Below are 23827 nucleotides of genomic sequence, written 5' to 3' on the forward strand. Positions count from 1 at the left end.
TCCTAATTCTAATATATATTACACACACTAGGCTATGTTCGCCGGCTGCGGTTTTGTCTGCAATAACTGTAAATCTGTTGTCCCAGAAACATCAAGCAACGTTTTTTTCCTGAACGCAACTCCACATTTGACTCTGCAACTTTATTGTTCTTTTTAAAGCAGACAGCGACAAGCAACCGTCTGACGCTGCTGCCTTTGAAATGGCGTTGATGTAGTTCAATACGCCGTTTTTTGTAGTTATTGTATTCGTTTTTGTCGCTTCAGGTTGTAGTTTTCCGGTCCAGTTTAAATTCCTGGACCTGAACACTATATCAGTGCATTACGAATTGAATAAACAAAGATGTGGTTAAGCAAATTGTTTATAATTTACGTTGCATAATAAGGCCGGATCTACCCCCGACCTTGCGTGGGGATTACAACGGCTTTTGGATGCTCGGCCTGCCGAAGCTAGATTCTGGTGAGTTGCTAGCTTTAAACATCATTTAAGATTGCAAACGACGTGTTTGGTTTGGTTTGATGCATTCGGGGTGTTATGTGCACTTGTCGTTTCTTCAAAGCTTAAACCATATATTGCACTAACTGTTTTCTTGTGCGAGTTAAAGTTAACATCTTTGCAAACGCTTAGGTTTAGCTTTATCGTTAGCTCATATGGCTACTGTTAGCTACTGGCTAATCACGTTAGTGTTATGATAGCAGTACAACTTTCATGGGGCGTATCGTGTTTACAAACAGTGCGCTAACATTAAGGCCTGCACGTTGCCTACTTTTAACAACTAGTTGGAGGAAGCAAAATGTTTCAAAACAAAATGTAGACAGTAAATAAGAAGGTATGTATTATAACAGCTTGATAATCTTAAAATGAATGTTATGCTACTAAAACGACTAACCTTAGTGTCAGTTTTGTTACACTGCTAACAGTAGTTCACACAGCTGGTATCTACCTGCACGAGCAGTTTTTATGTTTCTCAGCAGTAATATTTATTACACATTATGTCGCAATGTATTTGTATTATTTTCGCGTTTTCTTGCAAGCTATATAATACGATATCTTCTTTTTGTTATATTTCAACAGGTTTCCCAGTGAATCACGTTGGACATGTGCACCAGTAACATCACTTTGGAAGTAAAGTTACAGACAACAGCAACATCATCTTTTTTGCATAATTAAAAGCTCATTTATTTCATAATTATATCATCCCACCTGCATAATATTTTGACAACGTAACTTTAATAATAGTAGAAAGCTGATTCCCCCTAACTCAATATGGCATCGGTGCCAGTGTACTGCTTGTGTCGCCTGCCTTATGATGTGACACGCTTCATGATCGAGTGTGACATTTGTCAAGACTGGTTCCATGGAAGGTAGTTATTTTCAAGATTAAACTCTGTTGATTATGTATGTGGCCAATGAAGTCCAAATATTATGTGTGATTAATGATGTGTTTAAATCTGTTGTCTATATTTCTGAATACCTGTAGTTATATTCTATATTCGACACACCGTTACGCTATCCTTTCCAGCGTCTGATATAAGAATGTTTTTCTGTGTAGCTGTGTTGGAGTAGAGGAGGACAAAGCAGCTGAGATTGACTTGTATCACTGCCCAAACTGCCAGGTCACCCATGGGCCATCTGTCAGTAAGTAAACATTTGAGTTAACTTTTCTTTATTTGTTACGATCTAATTGGTTTACTTTTGTAAAATATTGTTTGTAATGTATTTTCTCTGTCTCTCCTTTGCTCAGTGCGCAAACGCCGTGGAGGCAATAAGCAGACAGATGGTGGTGCTGCAGCAAGGGATCCAAGTCGGCCTGTTAAGACAGGCAGCCCACAGTTTGTTAGGGAATTACGGAGCCGCACCTTCCCAGTGTAAGCATCCTGCAAAGGCAAAAGTTTGTTGTTTATTAGTTAAAGATAGAAACCATGATTCTGATCAAATCAAACACTTAAGATCGTTTTCTATTGTTTATCTTCATGATGTATCATCCCTAATCATTTTAGTTGAAGAACCTTGCTCTTCTTTGTAACATAAATGAAAAGCCTTCTCTTTTGAACGTTTTCTTTAACTAAACTGTTTGCAAATTTCTATTTATGTTTCTATGACAGTGCGGATGAAGTTTTGCTAAAGCCGTCTGGGGCCCAGCTGACAGTCGAGTTTCTGGAAGAGCATTCATTCAGTGTTCCTGTCATGGTGCTGAGGCGGGATGGCTTAGGCATGACCCTTCCTCCGGCATCGTTTGGCGTCAGCGATGTAGAGCAGTACATTGGTATAGTTTTTTATCCCTAAATGCATACTAATGAATGTAAACATGTTTAGGCTAATGTGTAAAAGGGAATTATTTCAACCTTTTTCATTTTGTTCTCATGCAGGTTCAGACAAACAGATTGATGTGATTGATGTTTCTCGCCAAAGTGACATGAAGATGCGGTTGGGGGACTTTGTTGAATACTACAACAGCCCCAATAGAGAGAAAGTACTGAATGTGATCAGTCTGGAGTTCTCTGAGACCAGGTACACAAATATATGAACTGTTTGCTGTTCGGTTTGTCATTAGAATGCTGTGTCTTGTGTTTTGAGTGCGGTTATATAATAATAAAAATAAACCTTATTTATAGATCACTTTTCCTACATTGCATTTAAACAAGGGCCAATAAACAATACAATTACACACAAAAAATAGAATAGATGATAAAATCTACAAATGTGAAAAAACAACAGACCATAAAGTATGACATTTATTAAAACCAAAATAAAGCATGCATCTTTTATAGCTCTTGGTAGGGTATTCCATAATTTTGGGCCATTTCCTTGTGTGTATAAATTGTGTGTATTTAACAACCCGGCAGAAAACCACAGATTTGTTTTTGAATTGTTTTAGGCTCTCAAACTTGGTGGAGACTCCAAAGATCGTAAGAAAACTGTCATGGGTGGAAAACCTCTGGCCCGAAGAGTCTGTGTTTGAACGCCCCAATGTGCAGAAGTACTGTCTAATGGGCGTTAAGGACAGCTACACAGACTTCCACATTGACTTTGGAGGCACCTCGGTTTGGTACCATGTCCTCAGGGTGAGAAGAAAAATAATTACAGTAACTTTGGGGAATTTTCACTTCCCGCACAACAGTTTTATTTCTTTTGTGATATGAATCTGTATTATTTCTAAGAGATTGTCTGTCTATGTTCATTCAGGGCGAGAAGATCTTCTACCTTATTTCCCCCACCACAGCCAACTTGGCACTTTTTGAGCGGTGGAGTTCCTCGTCTAACCAGAATGAAATGTTCTTTGGAGACCAGGTTGATATGTGTTACAGGTGCTCAGTCAAACAAGGAAACACATTGTTCATACCAACAGGTGAGCCGTAATGCATCAGGAACTTGTTTGTTTTGAGTTTTTGGCACAGTAATGATCGACAAACAAGTCAGAATCTATTTATGTTTACACTTTTGTCTTTTGTTTGTCTTCCAGGGTGGATTCACGCTGTGCTGACTCCAGTGGACTGCCTGGCCTTCGGAGGAAACTTCTTGCACAGTCTCAACATTGACATGCAGTTGCGGTAAGTTTCCTCAGAGCTGTTTCCTGTTTCCCCAGGCAGTGTAATCTAAATGCAGCCTAAAAGTGAAACTTAACGTGACTTGCTTATTGTTTCAATGCCATTGCACACCCCAAAAAATCTGCTTCTGAGATTTTGCTTTTGAGGTTTTCTGGTTTTATCCCCCATATCACATCTATTGCCATTCATTTCAAGGCACATATCTTTCGAAGTAATCTGCATGTTTGTGGCAACAGCGTCTAATTTTTGACTCTCTTTGTGGTGTTTTATCATGTTTTAGGGCATATGAAATAGAGAAGAGATTAAGCACCGCAGACTTGTTCAGGTTTCCCAACTTTGAGACTGTGTGCTGGTATGTTGGAAAGCACCTTCTTGATACATTCAGAGGTGAGGGAGTTCATTTTATTTCATAATATTTATATTCTGCGACCTACTTCAATTTCCTTTGTTTACAATTTGTAATTTCGAATGTCCCTGTGCTATTCTTTCTCAGGTTTAAGAGAAAACCGTCGACATCCTGCCACTTACCTGGTCCACGGAGCTAAGGCTTTAAACAATGCCTTCCGCGGCTGGACTCGTAAAGAGGTATGCAACATCTTATCTAAACCTCTTTGTATATCCTTATTTCATCACTTCTCTTTTTTTTAATCACTTTTTGATTATTTCCATCCATAAATACTTCTTCCTTTGGCCTGTGGATTTGTGGTTTTGCTGCATGTTTGCTCCAAAAAATGGAGCAGAGGTGCAACAGAAAATGTCAAATTAATTATAATATACATTACATTAAATTGTATTTTTATGTAAACTATTACATCAAATTGTAATATCTTAATAGGCAACTTTGAACCCATTAGGAACATTATGGGAAGTGTACTAATTTACATTCTGGTGAAGATTAAGACTATCAAACACATCATCAGAATTTTTGAAATGCCTTATTTTGTAAACCATAATATTATTGCCAAAATGTAAAACTGCAAAATGTTTTGAGGGATGCTTGATGGTCTTCTCTGTACATTCAGGCTTTAGCAGATCATGAAGTGGAGATTCCAGAAACCATCAATACTCAGACATTAGTGAAGGACCTGGCCAAGGAGATTCGTCTGGTTGAGGTAAGATCACTAAAAGTCGGTGCATGCGTTTAGTTTTGTTTTATTCAATGTTTGTTTTTCCTGACTAGAAAATACTCTCTTTTTGACAGGACATCTTCCAGCAAAACATTGGTCGCACCGGACCTCAGTTTCCTGGTTCTCCAATCTCAAAAGCTCCTCTAACCACCGCTCAGAATTCAGGACGCCCCCCTGGAAAAAAGAAAGGAACCAAGCCCAAGGAAGTGATGGGGGTTCTTGGGCCCCCAATAACCAAGAAGAAGAGTCAGAAGGGGCTAATTAAGGCAGAAGCAGGAGAGCTTGACCTAATTGAGATCCACACCAAACACACACTCAAAAAATTCCAACCTGGCAAGTCAAAAAACAAAAACAAGGTACAGCATTAACAGATCTTCACCATGGAAATGCTTATCTTGCATTTGTTGTTTTTGAATGACTCCTCCTCATATTTTCTTGCAATGCCTATCTGTATTTCCAGCTGGAGTTGCCTTTAGAGGAGCTTGAAGGGAAGATAAACAAAAGCAAACTGAAACTTGTGCTGACCAATGGGAAAATCCAAGGGTAAGCTTGGCAGCAATTCAGTGTGTTTGTATGGTCCCACCAAAGGTGTTGGTTGTTAACTGCTTATCCTCTGGTTTTAGTAAAAAGGGAGGCAGCAGAAATGGTGCAGGAAGGGCAGGAAAGTTCAAACATCTTGCAGTGGAGGGATCGAGCATGTCTGAATTGGAGTCTGAGGATGAGCTGCAGATTGATGAGACCCCTCCTCCACGGCGCAAGCCCGCAGGACCCAGCAAAAAGAAGAAACTAAGCGGTACATTTTACATTACAGCTGTTCCAAACATTTGGACTATTAGCCAAATGTGGAACTTTTAATATGAATCAGTATTTTAATTTCAAAGCCACACTGATACTGTAACCTAACTGTGCTAAAATTGCCTTCAGGTCTTCCAAGGAAACTGCCTAGAGCTAAACCTTGCTCTGACCCCAATCGCATCAGGGAGCCAGGAGAGGTAGACTTTGACATTGAGGTGAGATTAAAAGGGATACTGTAGCCCTCTTTCAGCTGTAGTAGCCTGCAGCAATTATTTAAACAGTCAGTCAAAGATGAGGAATATAATTTACTACACGTATGCCATTGCAGGATAGAGCTGTAAAGATTCTGTGAAAGGGACTACATTATGATTTTTTTGTTTGTTATGCATTTGATATTGATCTCCAGGTTTTACTCCCAAGCTTAGCATCTTCCTTTTAACACGTCATCACAAATGGTGTTTTTTTTTTATTAATGTGCTTGCTTGAATTCACTCTTTCCCCTCCACCACCATAGGCAAAATGAACAACCAATCACTAATGAGAGCGCCGCTTTAGATTCAGTATTTTGGAACAGCAAGCCTATGTTATAAATGTTACATTGTGAACTCCTTACCTACTGAGCCTGTTACTAACATTTAATTGTTTTCTTGTTATAACATAGAATCTGTCCTCCATATAATGGAATAGAACAATACTAAAATGCCTAGTTATCGTTGTTTAGTAAAAATGTATCAGAGTATATAAACTCCTCTCCCTGTCTGTTTGTTTAACTTCATGTGTCACACATTCTTCATTAGCACTTTATTACTCCAGCACTGGTTAAATGGTAACTTTAGCATGTTTGTGCATGTGGCTCCAGGAGGATTACACCACAGATGAAGAGGCCCTAGCTGCCCACGGGGTGAAGGGCGGTGCAGGGGGCATTCTCGACTTATTGAAGGCCAGCAAGCAAGTGGCAGGCTTGGACTCTGCAACACTCAGGTTAGATTTCTTTGAACACAAGGGATTATTTGTGAGTCTGTGTACGTTTCATGGTGTCTGAAGTTATGTTCCCACAAGTGGGAATAAATGTCTTGCTGTGCTGTTGCAAAAATCCGATAACCTTTGAAACTTGCATAGTTCACCTATTTGCAGGGCTCTGATGCTACGCTATGTTTAGGAGATTTATTTTTGAGATGACGAGTGATGGTTCAACTCTGTCCTTCTCTCAGTGAGGAAGCCCCAGCTTCTCCCAGCACTCGAGATGCCATACAGGGTATGCTGTCCATGGCCAACCCCCCTTCCTCGTCCTCATCTTCCTCTTCTTCATCTCCCCTATCCATTTCTGGAGGATTGACAGAGGGATTGGGTGTTGTCAAGGAAAAGGGTGGCAAGGCTGTGTGGATGACGGGAGGGGTCAAAAAGACAAGAACTCCTGAGAAGAAACCTGTCATCCAGCGGCCAGGGAAACGGCCAATTAAACGACCCGCCCGTCACCTTAGTGAGGAAGACAGTCCTGATGAGCAAGAGGCTCTCGGAACCTGTTTTAAAGATTCAGACTATGGTGAGCAATATACTCAGTGACTGCTGTACAAATCAATGCTAGAAAAGGCACTACAGCTCTTTATTGATTTAGCCAATGTTTAAGTTTGTATCACATTTTCGTTTAAGTTTATCCGTCCTTGGAGTCTGATGAGGAGGACCATGCTAACAAGGCTAAGATGAAGCGGAAGAAAAACTGGGATGACACACCTTGGAGCCCGAAAGGTACCTGGATCAAACCTTGCAACAATACAGATCAGAAGGCTTCTTAGCTCTGCTAGACGAAGGATGACCGTTTTAATGAATATTTTCATTTACAGCCAGGGTGATGCCCACCCTTCCCAAACAGGAACGGCCTGCCAGAGATGGAGCTCGAGTCGCATCTGTAGAGACCGGTCTTGCAGCAGCTGCTGCCAAACTGGCACAACAAGTGAGTTGTGAAACAAAGCTTATTGGTCTTTGAAGTATGTGGCAAGTGAATTGTCAGGAGTAGAGGTTTTTTTCAAGAAAAGAAAAATACTCTTGTCTTTGTTTGTTACTCTTATTGGCTCTGAACCAGGAGCAGCAAAAACCTGCTAAAAGGAAGTACACCAAGAAGCAGCGTCCTCCCGCTCCCGTGGCCCCTCCTCCCCCTGTTCAGGCTGAGCCAGCCCCACCCTCACCACCACCTGCTCCAGAGTCGGCAGCAGACCAAAGCCCAGACAGGAGAATGGATTATTTCTCTGCTAGTCTGTTGGACCATGAATACACCGCAGGGCCAGGACCTTTTGGCCCTGGTGGCCCTCGAGGCAGCGGAGCAATGGCCCCTGGTGTATTTCTTACTTCACGCCGACCTTCACTTTCTCCGCAGAACAGCAGCTCTCACTCTGCTACATCCCCTGCAAGTTTAGCCAGCCAGGGAGCAACAGGAGTTGGTCAAGGTAAGCATAAATGTTAAGCCCTGATGTCATCATTTCATATCTCTGCCTGCACAGTTTCTCATGGTTTTTTTGTCTTTGTCTTTAATTTAGGGAAACGTCCAAAGAAAGGACTTGCAACTGCAAAACAGAGACTTGGAAAAATTCTGAAGATTCACCGCAATGGAAAACTTCTCTTGTGAGAGATGTTGGAAAGATGGCTAAAGACTTTTGAGTGGGAATGAAGAAAATCGCTTTTGTGGAAGTAGGTCTGAAGGAAATAGATAGTTATCTATATTTTTTACTCTAGATACATTTGTTTACTTTTTTCACATGTTATTGAACCTTTCTATATCTTGTCCTACACCAATCACTCTGCCCAGCTAATTGCAGCCTGTTTTGGCCCCCCATTTATCCATATACTGTATGCTACAAGTATTTATGATCACATCTTGACATTGGCAGATTGTGGCAAGTGGACATTACTTTGACTAGCATAATAAATTGACTGAACCCAATGGTTTCATTTATTTAGAATTGTTTTAGTGTTTTTTTTTATTTTGGTGGCTCTATTTATGAAAAATATATTCTACTGTTCAACATAAATTTAAAAGGGAAAGAAAAACACATTTTTTAGTCGGGTAAAATCAATCTCACACAGTCATGAAGTTGTAGTCTTCTTTTCATTGTCATTTTTACCTCAACAAAACACAAAAGTCTTGTGTGGTATGATGATTGCAGGATCTTAATCATTACACAACAATTAACTGTTTTGCAAAAATTCAGTGTATGCACATGGTCAGCACCCAGAGAGCTGTTTATATAAAATATGTCCATCTTAATATAGAGTGCCCTTCTGATGCCAAGAGTAAAAGCCTAATTTAATTTATTTCGATATTTATTTAACAAAGCAGCATATTGCCGTATCTCGACCTGTTTTAACATGGCATTTTTCTACCACCTTATCTTTTTGGTCCCTATTTTGATACGTTTGTTAACCACTTAATATCTGTACAGAAATGTGTCCCTTGCTCTACTTTTTGTTAGTTGTTTACTTTTACAGTTTATGCTGTCCTTGTAAATATGTGTAATATTTGTAATTTATATAGCTACATTGGAAGAGCAGAAAAACATGGGATAAATAGACTAGGTTCATGCAAGTTTCCATCGTTTGGGCCAGATATAGAGATGTCTTTCCACAGAATGTACTAGTTATAAAATGTTGGCAGAATTTTAGATTTAACTGTGTTAAAACATTGTGATGGTGCAGGACATGAAAGTATTTGTAAATATTTGTTGTAATTTAAGTTCTTTTATAGTCCAAAAACTTTGAAATATTTCTTAACTTGACTTGTACATGATACATTGCTGTATTTGGTAAATATCTGAAATAGTTCATTTTTTTATATTTGTACGCAGTAATTGTCATTCTTAGTTTGTCATGTCGTTGTCAGTGTAATAGTGGAAATGTTCTGGAAAAAAAATGCCCTTGTTTGATTTCATCCATTTTGTTTTACATTATTATTGTTTATATTCACTCTTTTGTTGGTGTGTACTGTGTTTTAAACATGATGTGTATAATACCACTTGGAACAGATAAAATATACCTTGGGCAAAATGTATTTTTTCATTGAATTTATTTGAGAACAATTTCCTTAAAGTGATTTGTGGACCAAAATAAGGGACCAAAATGATGGAGTTCTGTTTATTATGCTTAATTCTCCTGAAGAGCTCTATTTCCATTACTACTACTAAAGTGTTTTTTCGTGAAATATATTGGTGAGTCTTCAATGCAACAAGAAAGATGTTGGATTCACACATCAACAAAAATTAAGTATAAATTAATTGTAATACTGCTTTACATTTCAGTATTTAAATTATTAGTGGTGACTTCCTAAATTCGTACAATTATTTATAGTTTTTCCAAAATTAGAATTGCTTGATTGTAAATAAAACAATCCAAGGCCATTTATCTTTTTTTTTTGCAGTCTTTATTTTATATAGGTCAGTCACTTTAATCGCAGTATAATAGTAAACAATAACAAAAATAAAATAAAACAAACGTGTTTCATGAATCCTGCAGAATCATGCTGCGTGTTTTTGTGTACACATTTAATCAGGTTGATGCTGGAAATACCAGTTAAGGCTGTATGCCGTCTTCCAGATGAAGACGCACTTACATCGCTATTCTGTACAACAGTTACAAGGGAGTGCCCTGGGTTAACGCAGCAGCAGGTAATCTCGCGAGATCCAAATGGTCCTACCACTCGCTAGTGCAAGATGGAGAAGCAAATGTAACACGCATTCGAGGTAAGCATTAAGACTTATTCTCAGCATTGACATGGGTTATTGCTATCTCTTTGCATACAGCTCGCTTCCTTAACAACTACCATCGATGATTCATACCCGTCACTGCCACCCGAGTCCACAAAACTAGTGGGTTTTAATTGTAAAGTACGGATCCTCTGCTATGTAAACCGCCATTTTTAATTTAGCCATGATCCCACTGATAGAGCATTGTGCGGAGCAAGGCTAGCTAGTTAGCTCGCGCGAAACCCGCAAACATAGACGCCACACACATACACATACTCATGTTCACTGTGTGTGGGTATGTGCCCCACTGTACGACTACAAGTCAAAGCTGTATCCTCGTCCAATGAATACTCCCTTTCCTCGGGAATGATGGTACAATGAAATAAAATGTGTTTCAGTTTGCAGATATGGCTTTTTGTAATCTGCCAACGTTAACCATCAAAGTAACTAACAGTAGCAGTTTAAGCTAACGGGTAACCTAGCTAACGTCACCTAAATAGCTTTTAACTTTGCTTACGATAGCACCGCCATTGATTTAACTGCGTAACGTTGGGTGGCTACCTCAATAACATTGACACACAATGTGAGTTCATTTCACACGGTTACAACTACCTAACCAACTAGTGAGTGATACACGAGTTAGGAAATGTGGTTACGTTACTCAGACGACGCTAACGTAAGCTAATGTTAACTTTGTTGCAGCGGTGTTGTTTGTGAATGTAATCATTCTGGGAAGTTCGTACATTTATTGACTCGGTAAGCATTACACTGTCAAATAATGACGCACATAACATTTACATGTCTTTGAAAACAAGTACTGCTGCATCTCAGTGTAATCAGCCTAAAGCATTTTAATGTGAATCTGTCAGCATCCGCTTTGGTCCTTGTCTTCCTATCACTCACTGACCATTGCGATGACATGACAACAAAAGGGGTGAACTTGTTGCTAGGAATGCTGCATACTGTGTTGGTTTATCCTGTGAATACTGGCTGAGTGTTTTCATTCATACGACTGAGTTTATTCATTCATACTAGTCATAGGGTACAGCACAGACAGCAGAAAGAGGCCCCAATGTTTGTCTGAAAATGTATCAGAATGTACCCAAGATGGGGCACCTAAATTAATTTGTTGTATGTATATTTGGCTTGTCTATAAGACAATTTGACTTTAACAATCATTTTGATTAAGAAGGCATATCAAAGACATGTCTTAATTTGGATTTGAAAGTGTCAATGGCAACATGTTTAACAATATGTGACTGATAAGAAGTTACACTTTAAACTTTGCTTATCTCAACACATCAGTCATCATTATCAGAGTATTTCTTAGTGTAGTCACTTTGAAATTTACCATGAATAATTATTATTTTCACCAGCTTTGTTTGGTGTGTACACCTGTCAGTTAAGGTGTTTTGCCCATGACCAAGTTTATTGGATTTTCTTTTATATCTGATCTGATTGTTCATTTGTTTCAGATAGTTACAAGACACTGCAAAGCAAGCTGAGGATGAGAGTGGGGAAACTATTAAACCAAAGCAGTTTCTGGTATGTACTGCTAACTTATTTACTGTATTGATCAAAACTGTTCTGGGGAAAAACATCAATACATAAGGGGAAAAAACAAGCGTTTTTCTGAATAGTTGCAGTGAAATTCGGTATATCGGAAAAATTGTGTTCAGTAAACATATTTAAATTATTCACATACCATTACAATAATGACGGATTGTAAAGCCTATTTTAATTCTATCATTTGACCCTTTACAATACAAACTTGTTTTCCTTTATGCGTTCTTTTCCAATCCAATGGGTCAACTGTAGTTTGCCGCAGTACAAAATGGAATCAGATCTGGACATATTTAAAATAAAGGCATTTTGTCAATCAATAAATCAAATTCAATATTATAAAAAAAGAATAAACATTGTGTTAATATTTTTTTGCTGCTACTGAATACAATTGATTAGTGCATCAGTATTGGATGAATAAGGCCTTTTGACTTAATAACCATATTCTATCCAATATTATAATTGACAGAGCAGCTTGCATTACATTCCTGAACATTGAACTACTCAAAGCGTGAATACAGTTTTTCTGAGACTTAAGTGAATCACATACTTCAGGGACTGTTGTGGAAATACGGTTAAGATGTTATGTAATTTACAACAGTGAACATTAAGTTAATGGGATACCATTCGTTAATCAACCTTTTCTACCATCGTGATGTCAAGTCATTTTAAGATTGGTCCTCCTAATTTTTTTGAAAACACAGCTTTTGTATATGTGTTTTATTCATTATTTTAATGTTGGGGGCAGTATGATTGATCTTGTCTACCAAATGAAATGGCTCCTTTTTAAAAAAGAACGCATAAAGGTTATTGCTTCCGATGCTAAAAAAACTGAACTAACTGATGCATTACGAACAGTAAAGTTGATAGTTGCCACTGCCATCATAAGTGAGCCATTATCAGCTGGCATAAAAAAACAGGATGCTATACCTCTCTCAGCTTTATTGTTGACTTGTTAAGTAACCATATGTGCTACAGTTTGAGTAAATATGCTGGTTAATGTTGGCTTTAGTTTTAATGCATTTATCAAATACTGCTGCTGTGTTGGTGCATTGTGTTTCATTATTCAATTTTGGTTCCTTTTTCACCATCATTTATTCGTTTTTACACAATATGTTGCATTTGTATTAGTTGTGATGCACATATGAAATGCATTGTCCCATGGCATTTTTGCACGTAATAGATAAAGATGAAAAGTTATTTTTAAATGTATTATTGTGTTTTTGGTTGTTAGCTTAGGGTGTTGTCAGTTGGAGACCTGTGTTGATCATACATGTTAAATACCGCATAAAATAGTGAGGTGATCAAGTTTCGCTTAGGGCCAGATGCCCTATGTTAACATGCACTGCATCGATAAACAGTGGCTACTCATTCCCTGCCGTAACGTTATTCACTTTTTGCACACTACCCAGAGTCATGATGACTGTGCCAACAGCTAGTGCCTATGTGCTATGGAAACAAGCGCGGATACTCTGAAAAATAATTTAACGGAGGGATGAACACTCTCCTTTATCGAGATGGTAGCCGGGAGTCAATTTGTGTGAACTAAAACTGAAAATAAAGCTACTAGGGTCACGTTATACCCGTCCTACAATGATTCAGCGAGTTATTATGCGTTTCTGCTTGCTATTCAACTAACGGCTGCTAGCTTGCTAGCTAGCGCGTGCTACGACTGTCTAGCCGAGGACCCGGGTAAGAGCCTTTACAAAGTAACGCTACCTGCTTCAACGTTCTAGACATACACCGATCTGACTGTCGCAGGTCAACGAATAGTGTTTACTGTTTCGTTTTTACCTGAAGCAAGGATGGTGCAAGAGTGGTGAGTACGGGCTTCTTTTGCGGCCTGTGCAGCCCCGATCTAAATTAGTTAAGAGTCAGCTCAGGACAGCATGGTGAATTTGTGAGATCTGAATTGACAGCTGTGGAACAAATGGTGAACGCGGCTGGGTTGTTGGTTAGCCACATTTTATGTTTCTATATTTGGACACATTCATGCATTGTTTGTGACTTTGTTCACTTTTATATTCGGTGGTATTGAAATGCTTTGAAGTGTTTCGAGAGAGAAACCCTTGCTAACGTTACCGGTAGCTCAGTGTTAGCTGGTGAAGGGCTAACATTCACTCCGTAGCAAACGTTACTGGTCGTTTCTTTGGTACGTTGGATTTCTCAACGCTTTTTTTTTCGTAAGACATTTTGTTAGCTAGTGACCAAGGAAACCGATTTTGTCTGTGAGTACTGACTGCAGTCAATCATATATGTAGTGAGTTGTTAACAATAGGTAAATAACGTTATGCTGTTAGCAGGTTGACGTTAGCTAGGTAGCTATAACTTAAACCTGTCAGCGTCAAGTCACTCGAGTTAAAGAAAGGAAAGCAGAGAATGGGCAGCTATATGTTTGTTTTTTAAAGACCTAACTAGTATCCCATTTACAAGACACGATAGACAATGGGTTTAGGACATTATATGGGGCCTCATCTGATTTAATTAACTTTGTGTCGTATGTTGCTAGTTAGCCACCAGCTAACGATCTGTCTCAGTCTGCTTTGTGAAAATCAGACCTCACTAGATAACCACATTTCGTATAATTATCACATTGTAACCAGTGATTGTGATCAGTCATCAGTGAGCTGATATGAGCAGATTCTTTTTTTAAGTAATAAGCCAATACCCTTACCCTTGCTTATTGTCTGGAAGCTTTGTCATAATACCAGCTTCCTAACTGATTGACTGTATTTTTTTATTCACTAAGTACATCATGTGTACATTTCCATTTGTAGTCAAGACAATAATCTATTAAGCAACCATTTATTAATTGGATTCATTAATTTAGAAACCATCATTATTTGAAATAACTGCATCTTCAAAGTGACATTCTTAAAATGCAGTTTATTTGTGGTATATTGGGCACTGTTTAATTGTTTTTCAATTGTTTTGCAGGTAACCTGACTAGAACATGCTGTTGAGTGGGTATTGCCAAATTATTTTCTGTAAGTACATTTCACAGTTCAAGTTGTGTAGTTATACAGTATATATTTAGATTTTTGGATATTGGCTTATTTACAAATGATACATCTGATTAGTTCTGAAATATAACATATTGAAATTCAGTTTCACAAGTTGTTTTCTGATGTTCATAGACATTTCTCAACAGGAGCAACAAATAGAGATTATCGACAATGAAGGTCGACAGAAGCAAGTTAAAGAAGACTCCTACGGAAGCTGTGAGTATGCTTCATATTTGCTGTATGTCCATTCCTAGCCACATTATTGCCTAATAAGACAAAGGAAAGCAAATTCCAAACTTTAAGGCCTCTATTGTCGGACGCTCAACCATGTTTACCCAATTATTTTAGTGCCTTGGTACCTCTCAGGGTCAGCTTAGGGTGCAAAGTCATAGTTTGGCCCTGCTCATCAGAAGAACAAAAAAGTATTCGATGGCAGCAGGGATACCCTCTACTTGGGGTTTCACAACATAGATCATAATTGTTTATTCAAGTTCAGTTATAGTCCTTGGGGCTGCAATACAGGTGGTTGAGCAGGCAGCGATTACAGACGCAAATGATGTCGGGGCATTCAGCTCTGGAGACAGACTTCCTATACGTCAGGGGGACACGTGTGACCAAGTATCTCAGCCCTGTCAGGCTTCTACTTTGGACTGCAGCCCAACAGTCACAGATGTTTTTTACATGAGGATCAATAACCTTAACCTCAATATCAGGGTCAATCATGTTCATTTAATTGTAAGAAGCTAAAACGTTGATTGCTATTAATTTTCCATTATATATGCAGCCCTACCCTAACTTGAGTTCACTTAAGAATGTCACATTTTCCCTACATGTCACAGCATAGCTAAAGTTTGTCGATGGTCAGTCCCCTAACAACTGACTAACCATTTTGTGCTCCTTTTTGAACCAACAGCCTGCTGACTGCAGGATACTAATAGAGAAGCTCAAGGCCTGCAATGATGAGCAACTGCTGGTTGAACTGCAGCACATCAAGACCTGGAATATTGGCAAGGTAAGCCCCAAAGAAAAGAGAGTGAGGTATCGCCCTCTTTCTTTGCCAATCCTATCTCAAGGTTTTTGCTCAATCAATTATTATGTGTAATATCACATACATGAGTGGTGTATTTTGGGAATATGATAGGCAGTTGGACATTTCTTAGACTGTCTAAACTAAACTGACTATTTTTAAAATGCTGATTTCAGGAATATGTGATCTCATTAGTATTTCCAAATTGATTTCTTAGAAACCTCTGCCAACATTGAAATAACATCATGACAACTTCCTAATACTTATTCTTTATTTTATTGTCAGAAAGTTGTTTGTCTAACTCTGCATATAAGTATGTTCATGGATATGAATCTGTAGGTACATCTGTGTTTGGTTATATTAGATGTTTATATAACAGTATTCATTTCTCAAACCACTGCGCCATACATCATTACATTAAGGGTGTGAAACACAAAACATATTTAAACAGACATAGAGGTTAATGACAACTGCTATGCAGCTAAGGTCTACTGGTCACATAGAATGAAAGTAAAACTATTATACACCGAAGGGGTTTTCAGCAGTTTTATTTATACACTGTTGCTTCATGTCACCACTGTAAAATCTATTGACTGTAACCATTTGAACTAATAAAAAAAAAACGAGCCAACTGAGAATAGCATGTTATAGTTATCATTCATGTGTGGCACAGTAGGTAATATGGTTAGTTACAAATCCATCCATTCCACCCAAGCCCCTTTTAAGGATATTAATTTACTTTTTACTTGATTGATCTCTGAGGGTTCCTTGTTTTTATCCAACAGTGTGAGCTGTACCACTGGGTGGATCTACTGGATCGCTTTGATGGCATTCTGTGCGATGCAGGTCAAACGGTGGAGAATATGTCATGGCTGCTGGTGTGTGACCGTCCTGACAACGGACAGCTCAAAGCGCTGCTTTTGGCAGTGCTCAACTTCACAGCGCTGCTCATTGAGTATAGCTTCTCTAGGCACCTCTACAGCTCCATAGAGGTAGGTTTGCTGTGGCACACTCTCACCACCAGTGTTGGTTTTTCTAGACTTTGCATATGTCAGAGAAAAAAGTAAAGCAGCTCCCTAACTTTAAACCTCTTTTTATGTTGCAGCACTTAACCACCTTGTTAGCGTCATGTGACATGCAGGTGGTCCTGTCTGTGCTGAACCTGCTCTATGTGTTCAGTAAGCGCTCTAACTACATCACAAGACTAGGATCCGACAAAAGGACACCTCTACTGGCCCGCCTGCAACACCTGGCTGAGGTCTAGTGAATGCCATTGTTTTCCTATTGCCATACTTCTTGCTGTCCCTCAAGAGAAAGAGCTGTATCGTTTATTCTCTTTGTTGTCTTTTGTAGAGCTGGGGAGGGAAGGAAAATGGCTTTGGCCTGGCTGAGTGCTGCAGGGACCTGCTTATGACGGTACGAATTGTAATAAGTGATGTTTAGTAACTATCTACAAATTCCCAAAGATATGCGGCTATTAGTATAATGTTTTATTATAACAGGCAAATTAACCACTCTGTATTAACAATCTTCCCTTTTCATGCTGCTTCCTGGTGATGCATGAGTAGAAATACCCACCGAGTGCCACCACACTGCACTTTGAGTTTTATGCTGAACCGGGCCCTGAGGTCAAAGTAGAAAGGAAGGTAAAAGCATGAAATTCGTTAATGCAATCATTATGTAATTAAAACGATATATGTGTGGGATATATTGTTGATGACTCACCTTCTACTAAAGTTTTCTGAACCCCACTTTGTTTCCTTCTCCTCACCAGACAAGTAGTAATACTCTACACTATATACACATCGAGCAGCTTGACAAGGTACAGTCAGATCAGAATTGTGTCATTGCAAGTAATAATACCTTTAGGTCTTCATCTTACACATGTCGTATCTCTCAGATTTCAGAGAGTCCATCTGAAATCATGGAGTCGCTGACAGTGATGTACAACATCCCCAAAGACAAGCAGACGCTGCTTTTCACACACATTCGACTGGCCCATGGTTTCTCAAATCACAAGAAGAGATTGCAGGCTGTGCAGGCCCGTCTGCATGCCATATCTATACTGGGTGAGTGAAAGTCTTCTGAAGATAAAAGCGACAAAGAGTTTTGTTCAAAGATATAACCTCTGACGTTTTCTGTTTCCTTGCAGTGTATTCAAACGCACTCCAAGAGTCAGCCAACAGTATTCTATATAACGGCTTGATAGAGGAGCTGGTGGATGTATTACAGATTACAGACAAACAGCTCGTGGTAAGAAAGTAGTTTGCTTTTTCTGCTTAATCACAATATTACTTCACTAAATTCCACAATAGTATTTGCATTGTATTTGTAAATTGACATCTTTTGCTGCTGCGTCAGACCAGGATTACTTTCTTAATGAGTGTATTCTCGACTGTCTAATGCCCAACTATCATCAAGTTCTTTCATTTTCAGTTATATGAAAGTGAAACTGAATTGTATTTTGTTCTCTAGGATATCAAGGCAGCATCTTTGCGCACTTTAACTTCGATTGTCCATCTGGAGAGAACACCCAAGCTTTCCAACATCATCGACTGCACTGGCACGGCCTCCTACCATGGCTTCCTGCCGGTGTTGGTGCGCAACTGTATCCAAGCAATGATCGGTGAGAACAGTTAAGTGTGTGATGCTCAGTCAAAATGGGAAAATTAAAATGGGAGCATGGTTGGTAACTTTTGAATTTTATTTTGGTAGATCCTCTGATGGAACCCTACCCGCACCAGTTTGCCACTGCACTCTTCTCATTCCTCTACCACTTGGCTAGCTATGATGCTGGAGGGGAAGCCCTTGTGTCTTGTGGCATGATGGAAGCTCTCCTGAAGGTATGTCTTGGCACTATGGATACTAAATGACCAATTGTACTTGGTTTTTTGTTTAATTAAATCTTCCCTTTTTAATTATCTTTTACTTTTGTAGGTTATCAAGTTTCTTGGGGATGAACAGGACCAGATCACCTTTGTGACGCGAGCAGTGCGGGTTGTGGACCTCATTACCAATCTTGACATGGCTGCCTTTCAGTCCCACAGCGGCCTTACCATTTTCATCTCTAGGCTAGAGGTTGGTTACGCAATTTGGATTTTCATTCATCACACAACAGCCGTCCGCTAGAGAATCGCTGAAACGTCTGCCAAAGATGTGGTCTCACGCCTTCTTCCATCATTTTCTCAATCTCTATGCAGCATGAGGTAGACCTGTCGAGGAAAGAATGCCCTTTCGTCATCAAGCCAAAGATCCAGAGGCCCAGTGCAACTGTTGAGTCTGAGGACATGGACACAGACATGGAGAGTAAGTTGTTGATTCCTAAGACCTATGGAATGTTCTCACTGTTGGAAATGAATATTTGTATGGGTTGAGTCTATGCTAAAAATTCTCAGTTATTTGTCTTACGCCAAGTTAGAATAGATTATCACGATTCTCCTGGCTGTTGATTGGCTTACATTATGATTTCCTACAGTGTCAGAAGTTGCCATGGATAGCAGCCCTGGACCGTCCACATCTTCTGGTTCCAGATCAGAAACGGACCAGCGAGCACAGAGCAGTGCTGCTAACGCACCTCGTCCAGGTAAACACAGTAAACCGCACAAATGTTTTAAAAAAACAAAACACTTGCCACTAATGTACTTTATAATCACCATGACTCTGTCTCCCTAGGTGTGCAGTGTATCCCCCAGAGGGCAGCCCTGTTAAAGTCAATGCTAAATTTCTTGAAGAAAGCCATCCAGGACCCTGCCTTTTCTGATGGTATCCGCCATGGTGAGGCATTGATATCCTCTTACTTGTTCTATAGACTCACGCCTTGTATACATCTTATTTATGCATAGTAAACAAATTCAAAAATAGTTGCCTTTTTATATAAGATCTATCATTTCACTTTTCAAATGTTGAATTCTAATCTGTCTGTGCGCTCTCTTTCTCTCAAGTAATGGATGGGTCCTTGCCTACCTCACTCAAGCACATCATCAGTAATGCAGAGTATTATGGCCCTTCACTGTTCCTCTTAGGTGAGTTCAGTCGCGAGCTCTTCTGACTGAGCAGTGAGAAAGTGAAAGTCAAGTTAACCTGGGTGTGAACTGGAGAAGTGAATTGAATGTTCTTGACGTGTCACTGTTGTGCAATAAATATTATGTAAAATGTGTTATCATTGTTTTTGGATTCTGATCTATTCTTTTTCGTTTTCCCTCTGCTCTTATCCGTCCTTCTGGTTTATAGCGACGGAGGTTGTGACGGTTTTTGTGTTCCAGGAGCCATCGCTGCTCTCCTCCCTGCAGGATAATGGTCTCACTGATGTCATGCTGCATGCCCTTCTCATCAAAGACGTGAGTTTCCAGCACTGCCCCTGTGCTACATTTTCTGCCCGTTTCTTCCTTTTTTATTCTCTGGCTGTTATTGAGTTCAAGTTCATTATTACATGTCTATTTTTCCTTCTTTGGCGGCCGTACTGAATTTGATATCTGAAATTGTTACACAAGTTGAAATAAGGAGCTGCATCCAAAACAAACTCATGTTGTAAGGACAACAGTGTTTGTGTGGTCCATTGGCTGACCCAGGTCAGGTTATGGTATGTCGGTTCAACAACGTGACAACAAAAAGGCAGGTCATCCTGTGTTCTGTAGACAAGTCACAGCGATAGCCTGCAGGTTGATGTTTAGGTCTTTGATAGGGAAGGGACAATGAGGTTATGTCACTTTCATCCTGTTACATAGTTTAGGTTTATTAACTCTAATTGCATATTCGTCATTGCTCTTTTTTTCCAGGTTCCTGCTACCCGTGAAGTGTTGGGTTCTCTTCCAAATGTGTTCAGTGCCCTGTGCCTGAATGCAAGAGGCCTGCACTCCTTTGTTCAGTGCCAGCCGTTTGAGCGCCTCTTCAAAGTGCTTTTGTCCCCTGACTACCTTCCTGCCATGCGACGGCGACGTAGCTCGGACCCATTGGGTGAGTTAGACTCTGTTCTGCGTGTGGCTGCATTTACACCAAATCAGGCACATTCCGAAAAGTGTTTTCGGTGCTCAATGGGCCATTTAGGTGACGTTCCCACACCACTGTTGTTTACAACTATGCCTGATTTGATGTGAATGCATCCTCATTCAGTCGTTCGCCCTTTGAACCTGCGTAATTGGATGACATGTTGTATTGATATATTATTATTTTTCACCTTCAGGCGACACTGCATCCAACTTGGGCAGTGCTGTGGATGAGCTCATGAGGCACCAACCCACTCTGAAGACTGATGCTACTACTGCCATTATAAAGGTAGTGTACCTTCATTTCCAACAAATCTTTGGCAAATGTTTTTTGCAGAATTATTAAAGCTCAAACATTTGTTACAGTTACTGGAGGAGATCTGCAACCTAGGTCGAGCCCCTGAGTACATCTGCCAGAAACCGTCTATCCAGAAAGCCGACGGCACTGTGGCGGTGCCCCCAGCGCGCTCCAGCCATGCTGCTGAAGAAGCTTCAAGTGAGGATGAGGAAGAAGAGGAGGCCCTCCACACTTTCAGCCAGCAGCAGGGGGAACCAGAGAGCAACAGACAGTCAGTGCCACTTGAACTGTATGACGCTGAGTTCATATCACACTAGAATAGAACAACAAGTCTTTACAGGCTTTGATTTTTGTTCAAGTTAATCCGCTACATTTCAAATCCTGTAGTTGATAGTCATACTTGATATTCATGTTCTCGCAGGGTGGTTGGCACTGAGGAGCGGATTCCCATTCCTCTAATGGATTACATTCTGAATGTGGTGAGTGGATTCTTGGACCGTTTTTACTTTGTTTCTGAGCATATTCTGAAATGCTCTCCACCTCATTTCAGACCGTCACTGATTTGTGATGCATGTGTTTCTCTAGATGAAGTTTGTGGAATCCATTCTAAGCAACAACACCACAGACGACCACTGTCAAGAGTTTGTCAACCAGAAGGGTCTGCTACCTCTGGTCTCCATTCTGGGCCTCCCCAACTTGCCCATAGACTTCCCTACATCGGCTGCCTGCCAGGCTGTGGCCGGTGTCTGCAAGTCTATACTGGTGAGCACAATGGATACGTCATTATTGTATATATTAATCAGCAACCGCACATGAAAGTGAAACGTCAGTTAGCTGAATTGAGACGGCAGTGTCTCCCTTAATGTCTCCCCCTCAGACTCTCTCTCATGAGCCTAAGGTACTCCAGGAGGGCCTTTGCCAACTGGACAGTATCCTGACTTCTCTGGAGCCACTACATCGACCAATCGAGGTGCCCGGGGGCTCTGTGCTTCTCAGAGAACTGGCTAACGCGGGCCATGTCACCGATGCAACGCTGTCCGCCCGTGCAACACCACTGCTGCATGCTCTTACTGCAGCACACGCCTACATCCTCATGTTTGTGCACACTTGCAGAGTAGGACAGGTAAATATGGATATATTTTCTCTACAATCAGAATTGATAACCCCTCATCCAACCTTGTAGAGAAATGTTTTCTTTCATTTTTGTGACCAAAGATCAACGAAAACAGTTCTGTATGTAAGAATTGCGAACAATAAGGCCCTGTTTTTCATTGACTTGCGGTTCAAAGCATGTTTTGACTCTAATTATATTTCCCATCCCTCAGTTATAATGCGTACAAAGTTATGCTCAAATAAAAGAACTATTATTTATTTTTCAAGCTATGGGGTTTTTTTCAATGATGTAACTGTCTCAGAATGGCTCAGCAGATTTTAAAAGTTTCTGTTCTTTCTAAACAGAGTGAGATCAGAGCTATCTCAGTCAACCAATGGGGATCCCAGCTGGGCTTGAGTGTTCTCAATAAGCTCAGTCAGCTGTACTGCTCTCTGGTGTGGGAGAGCACCGTGCTGCTGTCCCTTTGCACGCCTAACAGGTACATTTCTTATCCCTTCGGCCCCTTTCTGTAAAAGTTTGATCTGCTGTGACTCTTAACACCTCCTGCCTGTGCCCAACAGTCTGCCACCAGGGTGTGAGTTTGGCCAGGCTGACATGCAGAAACTGGTGCCCAAAGACGAGAAGCCATCAGGCAGCACTGCAGCAACCGCAGCTTCTTGTTCCAGGAGAACCGGTAATTGAATCATTTAACTTTGTTCATCAAATTTCAGCATGTCCCTGGAACACAGCTTCAATCTTCTCCTCCTACCCTTCATCTAGCTGATTCTGAAGCAGTGACGGTGGATTCATCCACTGGTGGGCTGTTGGAAGGCATGGGTCTAGATGGGGACACCTTGGCTCCAATGGAGACAGACGAACCCACTGCAACGGACCCTAAGGCCAAGTCGAAACTCACCCCAGCTATGGCCACCCGCATTAAACAGATTAAGCCACTCCTCTCTGGTAAGATCACTTCTTTCAGACAGTCACATTTTGTTTCTGTTTATAAATGAATAGATATATCTTCAGTATCAGAATGTTTAAATTGACTTACATCCCCATGAGTTTGTCTCGCACTCATTTTTTGTGTACTTCCAGCTTCATCTCGATTGGGTCGGGCTCTGGCTGAGCTCTTTGGCCTGCTGGTGAAGCTGTGTGTGGGCTCTCCAGTGCGCCAACGTCGCTCCCACCATGCCACGAGCACAGGAACCACACCCACGCCTGCTGCCCGGGCCACTGCCTCTGCCCTGACCAAGCTGCTCACCAAGGGTCTGAGCTGGCAGCCACCACCCTACACACCCACTCCTCGTTTTAGGTAAGAGCTCTTTATTAACTTAACCGTTTCTCCTTGTTAATGGGCTTGTCTCACAGAGCTGACATTATAGGTTTGTGGTTTGTTTTGTCTGGCAGGCTGACCTTCTTCATCTGCTCAGTGGGCTTCACATCCCCCATGCTGTTTGATGAGAGGAAGTACCCCTACCACCTCATGCTGCAGAAGTTCTTCTGCTCTGGGGGTCATGATGCCTTATTTGAGTAAGTCCCCTGATCTAGTGACATAATAATCCAAAACATTTTTTTAGTATTCATGTGCTTGCTTACATCCACAACATACGAGAGTGTTTTTAAAACGGGAGTTTTGATTGTTGTGTTGCTTTTGTGCA

At 40.4% G+C, this 23827-nt stretch overlaps 2 protein-coding genes across 14 annotated transcripts in view; both read left to right on the forward strand.

Annotated features, from left to right (window-relative positions):
• The first annotated feature begins 170 nt into the window (after positions 1-170).
• Positions 171-9505, forward strand: phf8 (PHD finger protein 8). Of its 2 annotated transcripts, none has more exons than XM_063897930.1 (22): positions 171-457; positions 1073-1362; positions 1551-1636; positions 1743-1866; positions 2104-2264; positions 2368-2509; positions 2877-3063; positions 3185-3347; positions 3462-3549; positions 3827-3933; positions 4040-4131; positions 4569-4658; positions 4748-5029; positions 5134-5216; positions 5297-5466; positions 5598-5683; positions 6328-6449; positions 6680-7011; positions 7119-7214; positions 7310-7419; positions 7537-7909; positions 8000-9505. In XM_063897930.1, exons 2-22 carry the CDS (start codon positions 1265-1267, stop codon positions 8086-8088), a joined length of 3081 nt encoding a protein of 1026 aa, XP_063754000.1. In that variant the 5' UTR covers positions 171-457; positions 1073-1264; the 3' UTR covers positions 8089-9505. The 2 variants fall into 2 exon arrangements, with proteins under 2 accessions (XP_063754000.1, XP_063754082.1); XM_063898012.1 differs by having other exon boundaries at positions 7549-7909.
• A 633-nt stretch (positions 9506-10138) lies between these two features.
• The window catches only part of huwe1 (HECT, UBA and WWE domain containing E3 ubiquitin protein ligase 1), a 37160-nt gene continuing 23471 nt past the window's right edge, over positions 10139-23827 (forward strand). For 7 of the 12 annotated variants that reach the window (XM_063879041.1, XM_063878994.1, XM_063879085.1 and 4 more), the window contains exons 1-31: positions 10139-10195; positions 11674-11743; positions 14699-14748; positions 14913-14982; positions 15680-15778; positions 16579-16785; positions 16899-17051; positions 17147-17209; positions 17362-17439; positions 17568-17615; positions 17694-17862; positions 17946-18046; positions 18269-18419; positions 18509-18636; positions 18731-18871; positions 18994-19099; positions 19269-19376; positions 19466-19567; positions 19735-19815; positions 20024-20130; positions 20569-20746; positions 20973-21064; positions 21142-21362; positions 21495-21552; positions 21659-21835; positions 21951-22196; positions 22532-22665; positions 22748-22860; positions 22947-23129; positions 23265-23481; positions 23577-23699. In XM_063879041.1, the coding sequence (XP_063735111.1) occupies positions 14938-14982; positions 15680-15778; positions 16579-16785; positions 16899-17051; positions 17147-17209; positions 17362-17439; positions 17568-17615; positions 17694-17862; positions 17946-18046; positions 18269-18419; positions 18509-18636; positions 18731-18871; positions 18994-19099; positions 19269-19376; positions 19466-19567; positions 19735-19815; positions 20024-20130; positions 20569-20746; positions 20973-21064; positions 21142-21362; positions 21495-21552; positions 21659-21835; positions 21951-22196; positions 22532-22665; positions 22748-22860; positions 22947-23129; positions 23265-23481; positions 23577-23699 (3629 nt within the window). In that variant the 5' untranslated portion in view covers positions 10139-10195; positions 11674-11743; positions 14699-14748; positions 14913-14937. Of the gene's footprint in view, positions 10196-11673; positions 11744-13305; positions 13454-14698; positions 14749-14898; positions 14983-15679; positions 15779-16578; positions 16786-16898; positions 17052-17146; positions 17210-17361; positions 17440-17567; positions 17616-17693; positions 17863-17945; positions 18047-18268; positions 18420-18508; positions 18637-18730; positions 18872-18993; positions 19100-19268; positions 19377-19465; positions 19568-19734; positions 19816-20023; positions 20131-20568; positions 20747-20972; positions 21065-21141; positions 21363-21494; positions 21553-21658; positions 21836-21950; positions 22197-22531; positions 22666-22747; positions 22861-22946; positions 23130-23264; positions 23482-23576; positions 23700-23827 lie in introns of those variants that run through there. The other 5 variants (XM_063879092.1, XM_063879050.1, XM_063879004.1 and 2 more) reach the window with 4 other exon arrangements.

The sequence above is a fragment of the Eleginops maclovinus genome, chromosome 1, assembly GCF_036324505.1.
Source record: "Eleginops maclovinus isolate JMC-PN-2008 ecotype Puerto Natales chromosome 1, JC_Emac_rtc_rv5, whole genome shotgun sequence".
Lineage (NCBI taxonomy): Eukaryota > Metazoa > Chordata > Actinopteri > Perciformes > Eleginopidae > Eleginops > Eleginops maclovinus.

Excerpts from the sequence above, each read along its gene's own strand:
- phf8 (XM_063897930.1), top strand. The coding sequence starts at position 1,265 with ATGGCATCGGTGCCAGTGTACTGCTTGTGTCGCCTGCCTTATGATGTG. Across the intron at positions 1,637-1,742 it reads CACCCATGGGCCATCTGTCA|TGCGCAAACGCCGTGGAGGC; the intron begins GTAAGTAAACAT and ends TCCTTTGCTCAG. Across the intron at positions 7,215-7,309 it reads CACACCTTGGAGCCCGAAAG|CCAGGGTGATGCCCACCCTT; the intron begins GTACCTGGATCA and ends TTTCATTTACAG.